The sequence below is a fragment of the Magallana gigas genome, chromosome 9 (genome assembly GCF_963853765.1).
Source record: "Magallana gigas chromosome 9, xbMagGiga1.1, whole genome shotgun sequence".
Lineage (NCBI taxonomy): Eukaryota > Metazoa > Mollusca > Bivalvia > Ostreida > Ostreidae > Magallana > Magallana gigas.
Genome location: NC_088861.1, coordinates 47,026,252 through 47,044,031, shown reverse-complemented (window position 1 = coordinate 47,044,031; position 17,780 = coordinate 47,026,252). Strand labels below are relative to the sequence as shown.

The 17,780-nt window shown below is 33.3% G+C and overlaps 2 protein-coding genes across 2 annotated transcripts in view; one reads left to right on the top strand and one right to left on the bottom strand.

Moving 5' to 3' along the window:
- LOC105342030 (uncharacterized) overlaps nucleotides 1-17,780 on the top strand; it is a 74,087-nt gene that overhangs the window by 34,791 nt on the left and 21,516 nt on the right. The gene's annotated exons all lie outside the window — the stretch shown is intronic.
- On the bottom strand, nucleotides 13,367-16,699 carry LOC117691606 (E3 ubiquitin-protein ligase TRIM71-like). The gene is made up of 2 exons (XM_066071626.1): nucleotides 16,622-16,699; nucleotides 13,367-15,570 (listed from the first exon to the last, which is right to left on the bottom strand). The coding sequence occupies exon 2, from the start codon at nucleotides 15,548-15,550 to the stop codon at nucleotides 13,874-13,876; it is 1,677 nt and encodes a 558-aa protein (XP_065927698.1). The 5' UTR covers nucleotides 15,551-15,570; nucleotides 16,622-16,699; the 3' UTR covers nucleotides 13,367-13,873.

The following is a 17,780-nucleotide window of genomic DNA, read 5'->3' as shown; positions in this document are numbered from 1 at the left end:
GATGGTATTTATGAAAAAGCATGCAAAAGGTTGAATATATTAAGATTGCTCAAGCATACAATTGATAGAGAAACACTGGTTAAAATGTACATGGCATTTATCAGACCTACACTGGAATATGGTGATGTTGTGTGGGGTAACTTTACCAAAGAAAATTCTGAATTGCTTGAAAAAGTACAAATTGAAGCAGCCAGAATAATAACAGGGTTGAGAGTTAACTCATCTAGAAGTATTTTATATAGCGAACTTGGCTGGGAAACCCTTCAATCTCGAAGGGATAAACATAAGCTTATTCTTTTCTACAAAATAATTCATGGTTTAGCACCGCAGTACTTGTTAGACTTAATCCAACCATACTTTCCAACTGAACATGCTAATAATCTTAGGTCTAATGGCAATTTTTACTCTCTGCCACTATGTCGGACTACTTCTTATTACAATAGCTTTATTCCGTCTACAATTAAATTATGGAATAATCTTGATGCAGAAATAAAACATTCATCATCTTTGTCTATTTTAAAGTCAAAACTCAAAAACCATAATATACCAAAAACTGTGGGTCTGAATCTGAAGGTAATATACATTTTTTTCTTGAGTGTCCAAGATACACTCAACAAAGAGTTAAACTTTTTAATCAATTTAATGAAATTAGTGTACCTTTTCATATTAACTATATTCTTTATGGTAGTTCTGAATTTTCATACAACTTGAATTGTAAAATTGTTTCTTATGTTCATAGTTATATTATAGCTTCTAAGCGTTTTTGAATTTTTTTTTTACTCATTATTATCCTTTGTCTTGTATACACATATATACACATATATACACATATATCAATAATATATCACTCTGTAAACTGGTAAATTATACTACATACTATATTCTATGATTATTTTATAACATCACTTCTTGACTTTGTATTTTGGAGAGGGTTTATATAGGCTTTGCCTGTTGCCTTATCCTTTTGATTACTCAATGAAATATGTTTAAAATTAAAAAAAAAACGAACAAGTCCGTCGACAATTAGGTGATAAATTATGGTCTAACTATTAATATGAAAAATGTCAGTCAGCATGCGACCCAGTTGAAGTTTCTACAGTACTGATTAGACTCAACCTAACACCAGAGTACACCCTAACAAAACCCCGGGTTTAATTTCTGGATTTACTTTGGGTTTACTTTTTGAAAATTTGTGTCCACTCGGGGTTTACTTTGGGTTTACTCGAGAATTGCTTTTAGAGTCAACTATACGCACTGAAGTGTGAAGTAGACCTGTCTTTTATCTTACCATTCTACTGCCTGTGATTCCTGCCCCTTGTATATTCCGAATTCACATGTAGCGTCTGCTTTCAGGGTATACTCCTGATCGGGGTTTGCTCTCTGTGTTCACTCTGGGTTGTTTACGTGGGGTTTACTCTGGGTTTACTCTGGATTTACTCTGGGTACACTCTAGTAAACCCAGAAAGTAAACCCAGGTTTAGTTAGGGTTTACTTTCTGTTAGGTTGGGTCTGATCGGTACTGTATTTGCTGACAAGGTCGTTGTATCGACCAATGAACTTACGAAAAGAGGATTTCAAACGAGACTGTTGATTGTCCTGTTTTATCAACTTGTTTGTCAGTAGCTTGCCTCGCCTTAGAAAACTGTGCATACGAAGAGCATGCCCTTGCGTATCGAAATAACTGAGAGACAAAAACTCCATATGTAGGAGATGATGGTATATTGCTATATAAGTAAGGAGAGTTGACGATAGAAAAATTGAAGTTATTGCGTTTATCATAAAGTTTTGTTGTTAGGTTACCATCAATGTCAATTTCCAGTTAAATATCCAAATATGAAACAAATGACGCAGACGCTGTGGTATCTTTTATTTCAAGCTTCTAACAGTGGGGCTTAAGTGGTACACATGGGAGTTCCAACAGATTGTTGGAATACTTTAATTCCAAAAACAACATAGATGTTGTCTATCAGAAACTAAAGCATCTTTTAATGTCAATTTCAGAATACTTGTGTATTCAATCGGAATGGATTTTAACAAAATAAGTTTTTTAGATTTCCAATGACAAAGTAATCAGTTTGACGACTTCCATTTTTATTGAAGAAACAACTGTCGATGATAATTAAAAGCTTAGATTTTAATTTGTAATGGGAAATGGTTGTATAAAGCGTTGAAAATCTTACTTTTTTGTTTTGATGGTAAGATTTTGTGACCTCAAAGTTTCTAATAATTTTTTACAGTGTTTTTAGTATCCACATCTGATTCACACAATTCTGGAGTATACTGTTGTACAGTACTCTTGAATTTTCTCCGTCACTACTGTAAGAATTTTAGTAAGGAGTAAAGAGAGAGGTTTGATAGAACATTTACTGGAACCTGCTATATATTTCTGTTTGTAAGGACTTTTCTGAAGCTTCAGAATCCTGTACATATAAGGTAAAACAAATTCATTTTCTTTATTGGGGATAATAAAGATATCCATAACCGATTTATGATCGATTGGAGTATTTCCTGCTTAGAAAGGCTGCTATGGGTGTAAGTAGGATTACTAGTAGTACTTTAAGCTGATAAAGTCAGCCGAATTACGAGTTATGGTAAGCGGTTTAAAATTTTTATACTTTCTAGCTTTCATTCTAATCTACATTAAATCTACACAGATGTTTAAACAATAATTTTTGCTCTCTTTGGAACTCATCTCTTACACCACCCTATTACCAACTGCATAAACTTTTATGATATATACATAATATGATATATGTACATAGTTATGTTCTTATAATTGATTTGATGATGTCATTGTATACTGCAATGGCGTCTTAACTATGTATCATCAATAAATTAATGTTATTATGAAATTACGTTGTTATTAAATTTGTGTTGTTATCTGTATACTGATGCCAAGGAGTGCTGAATCATGTAGAAGTAACATCACGGGAGCAAGTACATTTTGAATTCTTTTAAAATATTGAAATTTTCTAACAGATATATTCTGTGTAAAAAATTAAGATTTAATTTTACGTGATATCTGTAAACAGTGCTAATCCTATCCTAATATAAAACATTCCCAAAATATTTGTGGAGAATTTCTTTAGAAAAGATATAAAGTCGAATTAAATGTGAATGAAATCAACTGTGGTAATAAAATGTCTATTAATATTACTTAATTCAATATGATTATCATTTTCACATTCTTTAATTCAATTTTAAATATCTAACAATATCCAAATACAAATGTAGTGCCTTTTTGGGAGAGTAACAGTTGAACTTAACACAAGTTTTTAAGGGGTGTTCATTTCAACTGTTACACCCCAAACAGGTTCTATTTATTATGAATGTCTTTATTTTAAAGAAAAACTTTCCAGCTTTAAAAATTTTTGACGCGAATTATACGGCAAACGCACAAAGCTAAGGACACATGTAACAATTCGTTGTGTTACCCGTTGCCAAGTGTGATGCTAACGCTGAGGGTAATAGAACGGATTATTAACTGTGTCCAAACCAACCAGATTCCAGTTTTAAGATGAAGTTATAATAAAAACCAATATTCAAGTGTGTACACTTTTATCTCTAGTTACAGATTGGAAAGACGTTTCTTACAGACAAATGGTCGTTTGAGAGTACATCTAAAATCAGCCCATTTCTCCCCTGGGTATATGACCCCAATGCAATCCTCATTGCCGATGTAACTGTTGGACTCTACTGGAGACCAGTTGTTGAAATCTAGGGGTTTGTTGTCGCTACTCCACACAAAGAATCCTTCTTTATCACGATCATTGCCACCAATCCATAACACACACTGGAACCATTTATCAGTACATTGAGCTTCAAGAAAAAGAATAATCATTGGTGAAATAGCATGTCAATGTGAACTGGCATACCAGCAAGCATAACTAATATTCACAATGCCTAAGTAAAAAGTATGTAGACAACGAAATCCAAACAATCTCTAAAAAAAGAATTGAAATCTGATATAGACAGAAAATCAATATTTATGCATACTTTTCAATCACATGATATATATAGTAAACTTTGTATATATCACATTTTTTTTAAATGTTACGTTAAAACACTACAAAATCAAGTGGCCAGAACTCAATTAAAATCAATTTTTGTTATGATATTTAAGCGTCTTAAGATTTAAACCTATCTATCACGTAAAAAAGGATGAATTGAACATCCAATTTGACAAGCTGAAATGTAAAAACTGTGTTATTTAATAGATAAAAGAATAAAAACGATCAGCTTTTCAGAAACAATAGATGTATTAAGTGAGCTTTTTATGAATAAATTATGACAACTCAAAGCCACAATTTTTAGACGGGGACATAGTAATGCTAATTGAAATTATTACCTTACATCCAACAAATAAGCTGGATCATATGGAAAAAGACTGATTGAGGTCCAAAATGACAAGCATATGTTTGCATAATTATGATGATTAAAAGATATAGTATATATGTCAAATATGAACCAATTAAGTAATAAAAATTTATGAATATAGTTACCACAGGTGCTTGAGAACAGGACCGAAGCCCCCTCCACCCCCACCTTCCCCCCACCCCCCATCCCCAAGTATCTAGACCCCGGGACTTAACTTATATTTTTCTTTAAGTTATCCTTTTAATCATATGTATTCATTTCACAAAATTACTTTAAACAAGCATTTTGAAAAAATGCATATCCTCTCTGTAATTAACACAACAAGGTTACTAACTTCGTCTGCAAGGCGAGTAAAAATGTGCTATGAAACAACATCTACCGGTAAAAACGGTAACCTCATACCGTAGCCTGATAATTCCCTTCACTGACTATCTGCAAATCAACTGTCATGAGCATGCAAATGCATTTATTGACTATTGTCTTAACGCTGCTCAAGACACAACAAAGTAACGTCATGTCAAAAAGCAACTTCTCCAAAAAAAGAGAGAAAGAGAGAAATCACATACAGAATGCAATCTCTGTATCAAAATAAACTGAAATGTTGGGACAAGGATGCGATACGTCGGTTATATTGCCAAATATAAATTATAAATTCGTATATGCCGCAAATAGAAAAATATCCGTCAGTCAAGTGCCATGTTTGAACATATGAAAGTGTGATATTTTAGTCCGAGAGAAAACAAAACATATTTGCGAATATTTACAGTACACTTTATTTTGCATGTTAATTGTTTGGAAAGCTATTGCATGATTATGTAACACAATAACATCCATGTGTCATGACTGTTCAGTCAAATACAACAAGATTTGAATTCTATTTACAATTTTATATAAGATAAAACAAAACAAATATACAAAATATATACACATTATAAAGAACAAAATTTGAAGTTCTATGTTGTTCAAATTCTTCAGCACGGGCACGTTGAATATGCCTTCTTAATGAAATGGACTGGACATTAGTAAGACTAGCATGGCGTGCGACAGTGGCAGATTGGTGTTACGATGGCAATGGACTGTCAGAAACCGGATGAGGACCTTATTGAATTAAACCAAAACATATTTTGAGTAACACGATAATACATAAACATAGGCTAAATCACACCGACTTAAGTATTACCTTATAGCAACAACAACACGCCATATCACAGCACAGCGAATACGAAAACTGCATAACGTTAAGAGTATCACACAACTTAACCAAAAAAAAACACGTCTAAGCAATAGGCAAATTAAACGGTACTACACAGTAAATTACAAGTATATTATACATTTATATTCCAGTGTAAAGCACACACACTCGACACGTGACCACGCAGGAACACGCACAGGCAAACATCTATGTTTAACAGTTCCACCTGTAAAACCAGTATATCGAGAAGTAACAAAACTATTTCATATAAACTACACAGTAACGTAAAAAGATTAAGCCGTAGTTAAAATACAAAGTATATTATAGTACAACTTACCCCTTATATGAGAAAGGCTTACTCAAACCTTAGCTGCTCATACCTGTCAGGAAGAAATCATGGCAACTGTCTTGAAATAGTTCTCAAAGTCTACATGCCTACAGTACACCTGATGATTTCTGTGAAAACTTCACCTTTTATTGTTTTTAGGAACATATAAAGCTTTCTAATACATGAAAAAAAGATTTATTTTTACTTTGAAACGAACAATGTATCATACACATATCTAATTTCACAGCATATTTTGCTTTTCTGACGCAGTGTGAACCAGTGTTTTAAGTACATGTATAGAGTTAAAACTTTTAAAATTAAAAATATTCCGGTCAAAAACGTACAGTAAAACTCTGTTATAACGTAGTCCTAGGGTCCAATGAAATTACTTTGTTATATCCGTAATTCGTTATATCCGTATAACGAATTCGTAATAATACCTATAGCGAATTCACATGTTTTCTTTCACCAGACTATAAATTTCGCTAAATGAGGCTTAAAATAAAAATTCATTACTTTGATACCATTAATAATCAGATTGTGAATTGAAAAAATTATATGAAAATAAATTCTTTCAAACTATATTATTAATTGGTAGTGCTAACTTTTTTAAACTGTAAAGAAATTCGTTATAAAGGTGTGAAATTCCGTTATATTTCATCTCTACGGGACTCAAAATCAGTTCGCTATATCCGTAAATTCGTTATAATCGAATTCATTATAACCGTAAAACTTTGCAAAGATTTTTACCGGGGATTCCAAAAAAGTTCGCTATATCCGAACATTCGCTATATTCGTGTTCGTACGAAACGAGTTTTAATGTATATACATATGAAGGAGACATGCAGAATAAGGGGACACCAAACCTTAAAGCACATGCCTCATTTGTATGGCAATACACCGATGGCTATAGTGAATTGTTAAATATTCAATTTTTAAAGACAAATCCCGACTTTATCATGTTAAAAATAATCTGTTTTTACACATTTTAAAGAAAGTTTTTTAAAAGGTGCCACAACTATTAGCCACACATTTGTCAGAATTCATAACTGTACAGAATAAGGATACCACGGGAATTCGACGATTTCTCCTTATGCCATTTATTTAGTTATTAATTTTGAATCATGAGCAAAATAAGTCACATGTTTATTTCGAAAATGGAAACACGCACAGAAATCGGATTTCTTCCTCACCGTCAAGAATTTAATTTTGATCTAAATTCCTCGATTGAACATGTAATGATAACATGAATAAGTTAGGAGCATAAATAATACAAATTATGATAATTATAATATTATTATTATATTATTATAAACCTTTTTGTTCAATAAAATCATGTTTTAAAAACACATTATTTCATAAGCAAAGTGTTTTATATAAATCCTTTATAATGACACTTTTGATTTGCAGGTTCAGTAAAAAGTGAACCTGCAGCCGTGCTGTACAATATCTTTTTCTGTCGTGGTCTTTATATGTAATGGTTGTTGACAATCAAATTCTATAATGTTGCTGGCCAACTGCAATTCACTAGAACTACATGTACATGCTTTACACCATTAACATGTACCTGTATTATGATTGTGTCATTCCAATGTTTTTCTTCCCTGTTTCAGATGTTGTAATAGAGGTCGCTTTTAGTAGTTTAACAACTATTATTACATTAACAGATGACTGCGTTGTATTGTGTAAAATGCCTGTGGAGATTATTTTCTTTTACATTTACAATACAGTGGAGCCTCCCTTGTTATCTAGTCCCTATGCTTCTGTTCCCAGTTCAAGTGTTAGACATGTGAAGCATCCAGATATCTACAGTGTGTCTTTTGCTGTCATATCTGTGAAAAACATGTGTTTATTAAGAAGGAGTGCCGTGTTTTGGTCTTTTTAGAGCTATTTATTAAAAAGCAGATATTAACCAGGATACTCTTTAGAAAATTTTATTTTAAGAATACATTAAACACCAAAGATTTCATATACCGGGGTGTCGTCTGCAGGCGGTGTGTTGTATATACTTGGCTAATAGTACGTCTTGCTCTTGCTCATATGAAACAATATGTTAAAGTTGGAAAAACTCTTCAAGCTGGTTTTTTTTTAATTTTATACCAAATTGACTGTATATGTGCCAGTCACCAGGAAAAAGTTAATAGATTTTAGAATAAAGTATTTTTCCAAAGAAAATTGAACTTCCACTATCCAAATAAGTGCATAAATGTACATGTAGTTTCATCCCTTTGCATACGAGGGTCAATAAAATACCGCATTTAAACTTTTTTCATAGCTCTTTAAAATTTGCTTAACATCTTATTATTATTAAATTTTGTTGGCATAATTCAGCAGAATTATAAAATAATTTGATTTTTAAAAAATATTATCTATTGGTATGAACATATGAATTATTTGAAATTGGGACTTGCAAAAATGAAATCACGGGGCACAGGCAGATTTTGGTTATGTAAACAATTATTGATATAATGTCTAAGTTATAATTTTTACATATTAGGCCCTAATGAAATGATAATGAAATCTCAATTAAGTATTGTAATGATATAGTCATTTACCAAATTATGTGGGATATATTGTCTCGTTAAACAGAAATCATTTAATGAAAACGGTCAACTTTAAAACTGACAATTCGTTTGACGTCATGGAGCAACGAGTAGTGTTAACGGCATAAATTAAACTCGGGAAATCACAAAAGCAAATACAAGAACGCACTTTAAGTTTGTCAAATGTTATAAGCATATTTGGCATGTTTTTGTTTTAATGGAATACATTTTTTTGGGAGTGGAAAACTGTGGTTATTAAACAGCCCAAACGAAAATAGATTAGAACATGTGATTCTCAAACCGTTGTGAGCAAATACCTAAGATATGAAGTGGCATAGAGCTATGATGTGTAAACTGCATAAAATACAAACTGTGATATACAATAGGGGAGATGGAGTATTTTGATAAACTTTGCCTGTGTCATTTTGACGTCATGAAATATTTAACTTTGATTCATTGCTATAGTTGAAAACATGTCTCTTAAACAGGGTAACAGAAATAACTTTTCATTAAATGGAATGGAACCTAACAATTTACAATTTTACTCATCAACATATCTGTAAGGAATATTAATAATCTTATGATTGACAGCCTGCACTGATTTTCAAAGAATGTATAAATTTATTTCTTTTAAAGAAAAATTTAAAAAGTTGAAATAAGTTATGACATAACTAAAGTAATCTAGAATTTAAATTTTGATAGATTGATACCTGTTCTGAAAATCCTTGCTAATCAGAGAGCAATAATGTTGTACAATTAATCACTCTTTATGAGGTCAACAATGTGCATTGATCCAAGACCTGACCCACTAGGTCTCTCTCTCTCTCTCTCTCTCTCTCTCTCTCTCTCTCTCTCTCTCTCTCTCTCTCTCTCTCTCTCTGTGCAATCAGGTATACCTCAGATAAAAAGATTATTGGACATAATTTGCATCTTTTAGCTAATGTAATTATACAGGTACATAAAATGTTTATGGAAAAAGGTTTAAATCAGTTGTATTATTTTTAATTAATGACAGCTAATTTGGGATTGAAGAAGAATGACCCTAGGAGGTTAGTTTCACGTAGAGTGTGATGCAATAAGTATTTGTACAAAATGACAGTCATTGACATTGACAATCTGCACTGATTTTCAAAGACGGCATAAATTTATTTATTTTAAAGAAATTTAACAAATTGAAATAAAATAAATAAAGAATTAACCATTTATGTGCCAGAGTGTCGATTTGGACCTATTTGGTATCTACGTTCAGTAAAATGGGACCAAATTAGACCAAATGTAAGAAAAATATACATGAATTGGATAAATCGTTTGGTTTCATTCTGTATTCATTCTGGATTCTGTATTGTGAAGCTAACATACATAGACGTAAGCTTTACTATGATTTATAATTTTAAAAAAAACCAATGTTACTATCATGTTACTATCATAAATCGCGCGTCATTACGTCACAAAGTGCCACGTAGTCGACCATGAAAGCCGGGGAAATATTTTGGTCCAGAAACGTGTTAGATTTTTTTTTTTTACATCCACTCAATACTGCAAAGCAAAAAAACCTATGCAATGCTACGTTGTAACGGTTACAGGATTAAAATTCTATGGTCAGCCGAGATAGGAGCTGAAAAACTATTCTAGCAATTATTTTTTCTTAAAATCTATTGTCAATTTTCCTTTTCTGTTGTCAAAAATGCTTAAAAAGTATATCTATGATTAAAACTGTAGTGGATCGTATATTACTAACAAAACAAATTTATTGTATAAAGGAGTGAGGAATACAAAAAATATGCATATTTTTTAAAATTGATCTATATGCTGGGGAAAGGGTGAAATAATGGTGTAACGCAAGAATATTATTTTGAAAGCTTGGCCTTATTCAAAGTTCGTTTTGATGCTAAATAACGATAAAAAAAGTGCAACGTTCATTTTCTGTCAATTGTTACGCCAAAATATAAACTAAAGTCATCGTTTGCACTGACGCGTTTAACATATTTTTTTTTAAATGGCAGCGAAAAGGTTCAGCAATGACGTAAAAGAAATCGATTAGAAATTATTTGAAGGGGGAGGGGGGTAAAACCATCGACTATGTGTCATGAATCTTTTTTATACCAAGCCCATTCTTCTTCCACGAAATTTTTTCCACACGATTTTGTTTCAAAATAGAAGAAAACAAATTAGGGCAGACTACTTTCAGAGGGGCGGATGGGGTTGTTTAAATTTATGTGGCCCATATTTTTTTTTCTGAATTTTGTTTAAAATTAGCAATTACTCTTATACCCAGCAAAACCATGTTTGGCAGATATTTTTTTTTCTCTAGAAACGACGATTGTCACGAGAGATGGTAGCTCTTTACGTTCAATCTGGCTTTGATAAAGATGAATTTGATGTAAGATAGATTTCAGATTTCAAAGGTAAATTTGAGGTTATGCAATATTCATCCCATCTGAAGGAAGCTTTGCATTTAACAATGTCATTTTTTAAATAAACATGTTAGCAATATATACCTACATAAAAGGACACAATTACTCAGGTAAGGAACGTGGGTTTGTCACAGTACATGTACACAGAGTTTATATTCCATAACCCTCTCTATGTAGATCTAGGTATGTCACAGTACATGTACACAGAATATATATTACACACCCCTCCCTATGTAGATCTAGGTATGTCACAGTACATGTACACGGAGTATATATTACACACCCCTCCCTATGTAGATCTAGGTATGTCACAGTACATGAACACATAGTATATATTCCTCTGCCCTCCCTATGTAGATCTAGGTATGTCACAGTACATGTACACAGAGTATATTATCCACACCCCTCCCTGTGTAGATCTACGTATGTCACAGTACATGTACACAGAGTATATATTCCACACCCTCCCTATGTAGATCTAGGTATGTCACAGTACATGTACACACAGTATATATTCCTCTGCCCTCCCTATGTAGATCTAGGTATGTCACAGTACATGTACACAGAGTATATATTACACACCCCTCCCTATGTAGATCTAGGTATATCACAGTACATGTACACAGAGTATATATTACACACCCCTCCCTATGTAGATCTAGTTATGTCACAGTACATGTACACAGTGTATATATTACATACCCCTCCCTATGTAGATCTCGATATATCACAGTACATGTACACAGAGGATATATTACACACCCCTCCCTATGTAGATCTAGGTATGTCACAGTACATGTACACAGAGTATATATTACACACCCCTCCATATGTAGACATTCTCCCTATGTAGATCTTGGTATATCACAGTACATGTACACAGAGTATATACTACACACCCCTCCCTATGTATATCTAGGTATGTCACAGTACATGTACACACAGTATATATTACACACCCCTCCCTATGTAGATCTGGGTATGTCGCAGTACATGTACACACAGTATATATTACACATCCCTCCCTATGTAGGTCTAGATATGTCACAGTACATGTACACAGAGTATATATTACACACCCCTCCCTATGTAGATATAGGTATGTCACAGTACATGTACAAAGAGTATATATTACACACCCCTCCCAATGTAGATCTAGGTATGTCGCAGTACATGTACACAGAGTACAACTAGAATATATTTGTACCAAATAAGATGTACCTACACAGTCAGGTTATATATACCTACACATAATATGTATTTTTTTAGTTTATCTATGAAAACATATACACATAAAACCTATCTTTAAAGTTAACAAATATAGGAAAATTATTTTCTATCAGAGTCTTGCACCTTTTCAATGTCAGGTCATGCACACTATTATGATCTCATAGTTTAAGTTTTTCTCTAAAATTATAAGTTTCATAGTCCTTTTTGAAAGATTTCAGGCAGAGAGGTGATCATCATTACAATATTTTGATTTTTCTACTGAAGAATGAAACTTATTCAAATGTATATACGAGACTTCTAAACAATTTGTGTATGGGCTATGGTACTCAGGTGACCGCTAAGGCCTATTGACCTCTTGTTTTTCTATTTTTTTAAATTTCCTCTACTCGCCGTTTTGTCTTGTTTTTTTAGTTTTTGATGAATGTTCAATTATCTTTGCTCCATTTATTTTTAGATGTTCATGGGGAAAAGAAAGGTAAATCCAAAAGCCACAAAGGTAAACCCGGGGGTTTTGGTTACAGTAGAGACAAGTTTGAGAACAAAGCGAAAATCTATAAACTAATTAAAAGTAAAGGACACAACAAGCGGCAGTTCAGTCGGTTACAGCGGGCAAATTGTCAGTGAGAGACAGTGATTGTTAGTGAGATAATGTTACATTGTCAGTGAGATAATGTCACTATGTCAGTGAAAATATGTCACTGTCACAGACAGAATAAAATGTTGGAATGATGATAAAATTAATACAATTTTAGAATAACAGTTGATTTTATTAAACATCAGCCTATTAGAACTCTTGTCCTTTAAATTTTAAATTATTACCAGCCCCCCCCCCCCCCCCAAAAAAAAGTGATGCTGAGATTATCAAAAGTTTTTTAGGGGAGATAATTCAATTCCCATAATATCCTTTTTATGAACACATTTGTTTATTCTTTTTTACTTTGTTCCCATGCAAGTAAAATACTCAAATGTGATTGGTTTAAAAAATGTTCTTAACAAAGATTGATAGTCGATACATGTGGTATTTTTTAATTGTTGCTCTGTCATGTAATTTAATATATCCAAATCATCAACAAATTTTACGCACAAGTAATTTGTCATGATTTGGCAATGAACAAAACATATGTGTTATATAATAAATTTATTCATTATATCGGTGTGTTTATTTATACATATTAAAACAAGTCACATATACCAGTTAAACCTAACAGCGTGTACACACTATATATGTGTTTACATAATAATCAATTTATACAAAGTATGTAATTATAATCACCTACTGGAAATAACAATGTTTTATCGGAGAAAACGGTACACTGCCTCATTACATTTCAATCAAACATTCCACCAAGGTAGCTATGACAATATCTAAAATAAAAAAAACTTGATCTGTGTGGTGAAAAACCACTTCATATTCAGATACTTATTATTTATTACATGTTCATGGAAATTAATTATATACAATTAATTGTAATTGTAACTATGCTCCTTATGCAGCGAATAAAAAATCAAATCAAAAATTAATGCAGTTCTTATAGACCTATTTAATCCACATGTGTATTCTTTTCATGTAAAACATCATATCAACTGTCTGTTTGTTTACATGCAACAAATATATAATTATAGTTAGAAAATCACAGTTTGATTTCATGTTAATTGGTTTACAGTTGTACTTGCAATATATAATATCAACACAGTGTGTTCACATATAATACACATACACATACTTTGCTTACATATACACACACAGTTTGTTTACATACAAAACACCATAGATTGTTTACATCAGATACTAGTATTGTATTATCTTCACTTTACCTGTTTTGTACTCAGCTGCAAAGAGGTTGTCTCTGGTGTCCACACATAAATCCCGTGGATTCTGTAAATGACAGTTGTCAATGTAGCGGAGGAACTGTACGTCCTGATCCAGGATGTGGATACGGTGGTTGTTAAGGTCTGTTGTCAGGATGCGACTTTGGCTGTCTGTTGTGATGCCGCGTGGACTAAATGATCCCTTGGTAGTTGAGAGAGGACCAGTGTAGGTAAACCGGAGTTTCCCGGCCTGATTGACCACCACTACTGCACGGGCGTTATAGTCTGACACACAGATATCTAAGTTCCTGTTCTCACTGATGTATTTAATGTATTCACCAGATGAATAGAGAGGTTGTCCTTTATCGTCGTACTGAATACTTTGTTTCTCTTTGGAGCCAGAGTAACACACAACTTTTGATTGTTTATAATCTTCACTGTCCATGACAACCAGGAGGTCACCAGAGGAGGTACTACAGACACCGCGAGGTCTCCACCCCTGTAGTCTGATCACTGTCTGTATCTGTGTATTCTTCACTATGTTCACAGTTCTATCTTTGTAATCAGTATAAACTAGTTCTCCACTTCTTGTCACTGCTATGTCCCGTGGAGCGTTCCCTGACTTAGTTTGGACTGACTTCACTAGTTCCCCCTGCAGGTTGTAGAGACTCATCATCTTATTATTATTACTACACGTCCAGATTTCTTCATCACTGAAATAAGTAACACTGGTTAGATAATTAAGAAGGCCTCCATACTGTGTCTGTATGGTGGAGGTGATCCGTGGCTCATCAAGCAGTGGTGTGAAAGGACAGGATCCAGCTTCTGAGGTTTCCGTGGTGTAGCCATGTTCCTCTGTTGTAATGGAGGATGCTGAGAGGGAACCAAATTGTTGGTAAAGTTGTTCTAGGTTAATTTTCTGAGGGGTGAAGTTTGGTAGAGAATCTGCGAGTTTAGGGGGCAATCTTCTGAATTCAGAAATTCTGGATTTGTAGGCAGAGACAAGGCTGACATCATTGGAGTCCAGTAACTTCCTCAGATCAGCAATGCTCTGTGTGATTTCAGAAATGGTGCGTGTGATTTCATCTTCCTGTTTGTTTAAGACAGCCAGGTGTTTGGAGTCCATTTCATCAAGATCAGATTTCAGTTTATGTATAACGGTGTCTATTTCTCTGTGCCAGTCTTCTCCATGTTTGTCTATTGCTGTTGTCAATTTCTGGGAGTTTTTACTTAGATCAGCTTTCTGAACTGTTATTTTGTTGGCTATTCCTTGATATTTTGCAACGACTGTTTTTTCTAATTCTTGCAAATCTGTTTGTAAATCATGTTTTTTGGTTTCAAAATAACTTCTAATGTCCAGTTTTTTGTGGTTTTCATGACTTTCAGAGGAAACACAGAGGACACAAATAGGAATGTCACACTGTTCACAATGAAGTTCACATTGTTTGAGTGAATGTTTTTGGCAATTTGGAGAAATAACAGTAGATCTTCGGTCTTGGAACAATACCACCTGATGTTTTTTGGATAGGTCCAACATATGTTCCCCAACACAAGCTTTGCAGAGGTTGGTCTGACAGAAGTCACAGTGTAGTGTGGGGACAGGAGTATCACACACATCACAACGGACCACATCCTGGGCACTGTGGCGGGGGTCCATGGTCAAGTCCTTGGTAGAGCCTGAAATATAGATGTATATCATTACTTTCAATCACAATTGGGCATGCCATACAAGTTTATGTTTTTATAATGTCAAAATCCAAAACCAAACTTTTAAAGAGAGTTGTTTTTCTTTTATTCATTGAAATAACTTGGTTTGTACAAATAATTGAAAATTTAGTGCATACTAAAATGCAAGTTTTTCAAATGCACATAAAAGTCAAACACATGTCTCACAAACACATGAAATGATTATTACTGTATTTTCTTTGTGGCGTGGTTTAGGCCTATAACCTGGTGTCAATTTTAATGATTCAATGGATAAATTTTCTACATTTTTTTTGGGGGGGGGGGAAGCAAGATTTGAATGTTTTGTTGCCTCAGGGAATAAACTATTTGTACAGTTTGAGTTGGACCTGGTTATCTCATAACACTACCCAAATATGGGTGTAACATGTGAAGCTCTAGATCTAGGGGGCCACTTTGGAACAAGTCTTTGTAGCAAGTAAGCGAGCGGATCTAACTTCCAAATTCAATTCGATTTATTCAATTAATGGACCCCTGGCAGAATTAAATATCTCTCTGGTCCCCCCCCCTGAAGAAAATTCCGGATGTGCACGTGTGATATAAAATAGTGAGTTTTGGGGAGGAGGTAGATTCAATATGACTGATGTTAGAAGGAAAACAAAACAAAGGCAGAAAGAATATAAATGGTGTGTAAAGACAGGCCTTGATATATGATTATAAATGATTTCAGTAACATTTAACATATTGCAGCCTCTCCATAAATTTAGGCAAATATAACGTTATAATTGTTGATTCTAATGAGGTTTGGCGAAGTTGCATATCTCAGTAATGTAAATGCTTATATTTCTAAAATGATTTAATTCAATCAATTTTTGTTAATTATGTGTGTCGGCACCAAACCCCAACCCACGCTTTGAAAAACGATGATATTTGCCTGTTCTAACGTTAGACAATCCTAAAGCATTTTCAAGTACAAAATTGATAAAAAAAAAAACCAAAAAAAAAAAAAGTATAGAAACCTTCACAATTAATAAAAAAAACAAACCTTGACTTTATAGCAAGTCAGCATTAGACATCCAGCCAGGTGCGCTATCGTCTGCAAGTGCCGCTCTTGTCACATGATAAATACGCCCTCTACAGTAAACACTCACGTGATCATTTAACGTATTGGCTCCGGGTCAATGGGGCCTCTACAGATTTCGGTCCGTTTCATATTTTGGCAAGGCTTTCAATCCTTTTTAATTTTCGTAAGAAGTTAAGTTTGAATCGAATTCTGCTTGTTCATTTGTATGACTGTATCAAAGACAATGGATGTGGGGTACATGGATGACCTTTACTACATGTACCATCATTATAATTATATATAACGTTAGATCTCGACAGTGGTTAAATGCGGCATCTCTCTCTCTCTCTCTCTCTCTCTCTCTCTCTCTCTCTCCATGCATGTCTCTCGATATGAAAACGATATTGCTATAAGTATGTTATATAGATCAGTATGCGATCGAATTTATAATTCAATTCAATTTTCAATTTCATTTCAATTATTCACTCAAGCCATGAAACAGTATATTAGGTCAAACATTATATATACAGTTGAAAAGTCAGAGGTACATTTCAAATGAATAGATAGGTACGAAATAAATAGTACATAAGTATAAAACAATCAATCTGATTAAAATCAGATCTTTGTAACGCTCCGAAATTCTGATAGTCGCTTTGTGTAGCAACATCAGAATTTGTCGGAGGGGATCAAAGATTTTAATCAGATTGCATAAAACAATGAGGAAAGGAAAGAGTACAGTTTATACTGGAGGACAGACATACGGTTTCGTATCAGACTGTATTACTTTATAATAAAGTGATATAACGAGTTTACCTTAACACCGAGTTTTGCGGGATCCCACAGTTACTAAACTGAAATTGAAATATAATAAAAGAACTTAATTACAAACTACTGAGAAAAATCTAACTACGCAAAAAATAACTCCGCCTGATTATGTACAAGATCGGCATAATTGATCAATTATTTCCTGATTCGTTTGAATAACAAAAATCACTTTAAAAAATCACTTACAATACTAAAACTATAAAACTACGAAACTAAAACTCTAACTAATTAACTATCAAAATAACTAAAACAAACAATACTCAACTAATGAGTTTCAATCAGTATTCAACAAATGAATATCAACCAACACCAAGGA

Bases quoted from the DNA above. Each gene is read 5' to 3' on its own strand.
- LOC117691606 (XM_066071626.1), bottom strand. From the start codon at position 15,550: ATGGACCCCCGCCACAGTGCCCAGGATGTGGTCCGTTGTGATGTGTGT.